We start from the raw sequence: 1,306 nt of genomic DNA on the forward strand, positions 1-1,306 counted from the left end.
GCAGTTCTGCCGCCTGCCGCTTGTTAGTTACCGCCACTCACACTTCTCCGCCTCTAATTTTTTTTCTTTTTTTTAATTCCTTCCTTTTTGTTTTTGTTTTTCCGGTTTTTTTTTTCGTTTTGCTTTTTGCTCTCTTACGGCCGCTGCCCCGCATTCATTGCACTCGGCTTAAAAATGACGGTGGGGCACCGAACTCCGGCGGCCAACGCCGCCCGCTCCCGCCTGGGCCCTGCGGGGGAAATCGCCCGCCCACACGTCTCCCCCGCCGGCAACGGCAGCGGCAACACACCCACAACATTAAACGCCCGGCGGCGGGAGCCACGGCGACGCCTCCCCCCCGTTAACGACACGCAGAGCCACAAAACCCACTTGTGGTCCCGGCGGGAGGCAACACCGGACTGAAGCCACTTCCCTCGATCTCCCGTCCGCCTTCGAAAAGCCCACAGACACACACACGCACACACACAGAGGCACACAGCTACGCCTGAATATACACAACCGTACAGTTAGACAAATGCATGTGTGTGTGTGTGTGTGTGTGGAGGTGTGTGGGTTGCTTTTAGTTCAGCGAGTGGATCTCTAAGTTCTGCTCGGTCGCCATGTTCTCGTCGAGGAGAAATCGCTTAATCTCCTCGCTCCAGTTGCCCTGCAGCTGAATAACGATGCCTGCCTCCGGTGTCGTGATGACGGTGCCGTTGCAACCCCAGCGCCGCTGAAACTCACGGCTGATGCGGCGGAAGTTCAGCGCCTGGTTGAGCCCCTGCACGGACGTGACAAACTTCTTTCCCTTACGCTGCTGCACACGAATGTGCACCTTCTGCGCCTCCAGCGCATCCAGCACGGAGCGCTTCTGCTGATCCACGAGTGTGGCGACCCCTGTGTTTAGCATTACTTGGCACGAATGAGTAAGTTTTTCTTTGCCTCGCCTGGCGGCCTGTTATGTTGCTTCGCCCACAGAGCGCCTTTTCCTGCTCGTTCGTTCCTTCCTTCGCGTCGTGCAGGAGTTTCAAGGCAACGACAAGGATATATATATAGAGAGAGAGAGAGGAAGGAAGGGAGGGAGGGAGGAAAAAGAAAGAAGCCGGTAGGGAGGTTCCGGTGGCAAAAGCAATAGAACAACGACGAGAGCTGTCGGCTCGGCAAGCAAGCGACGCCAGAAACAGCAGCAACAGCCCTCTCGCTTTTTTTTATTGCTTCAATTTCCCTCCAAGCCGACTGCGACTGCGGCGGAGTGGCCCATGAAGGCAAAACACATCGCCAGCACCCCAAGCCTTTCATGAGACAGTCGTCGGGTGTGTGTGTGGGG

General features: G+C 56.3%; 1 protein-coding gene across 1 annotated transcript, besides 4 other annotated features; it reads right to left on the bottom strand.

Moving 5' to 3' along the window:
• Window positions 1–80: 80 nt before the first annotated feature.
• Window positions 81–131: a microsatellite.
• Window positions 132–441: 310 nt separating this feature from the next.
• Window positions 442–477: a microsatellite.
• Window positions 478–519: 42 nt separating this feature from the next.
• Window positions 520–554: a microsatellite.
• A 5-nt stretch (window positions 555–559) lies between these two features.
• On the bottom strand, window positions 560–889 carry Tco025E_03719 (protein translation factor SUI1; the record flags this gene model as incomplete). The annotated part of the gene is made up of 1 exon (XM_029370637.1): window positions 560–889. The coding sequence occupies one exon, from the start codon at window positions 887–889 to the stop codon at window positions 560–562; it is 330 nt and encodes a 109-aa protein (XP_029229324.1).
• A 144-nt stretch (window positions 890–1,033) lies between these two features.
• Window positions 1,034–1,079: a sequence feature (GA-rich).
• Window positions 1,080–1,306: the final 227 nt, after the last annotated feature.

This window comes from Trypanosoma conorhini (assembly GCF_003719485.1).
Source record: "Trypanosoma conorhini strain 025E chromosome Unknown Tco_14.4_contig_00174, whole genome shotgun sequence".
In the NCBI taxonomy this organism is placed as follows: Eukaryota; Euglenozoa; class Kinetoplastea; order Trypanosomatida; family Trypanosomatidae; genus Trypanosoma; species Trypanosoma conorhini.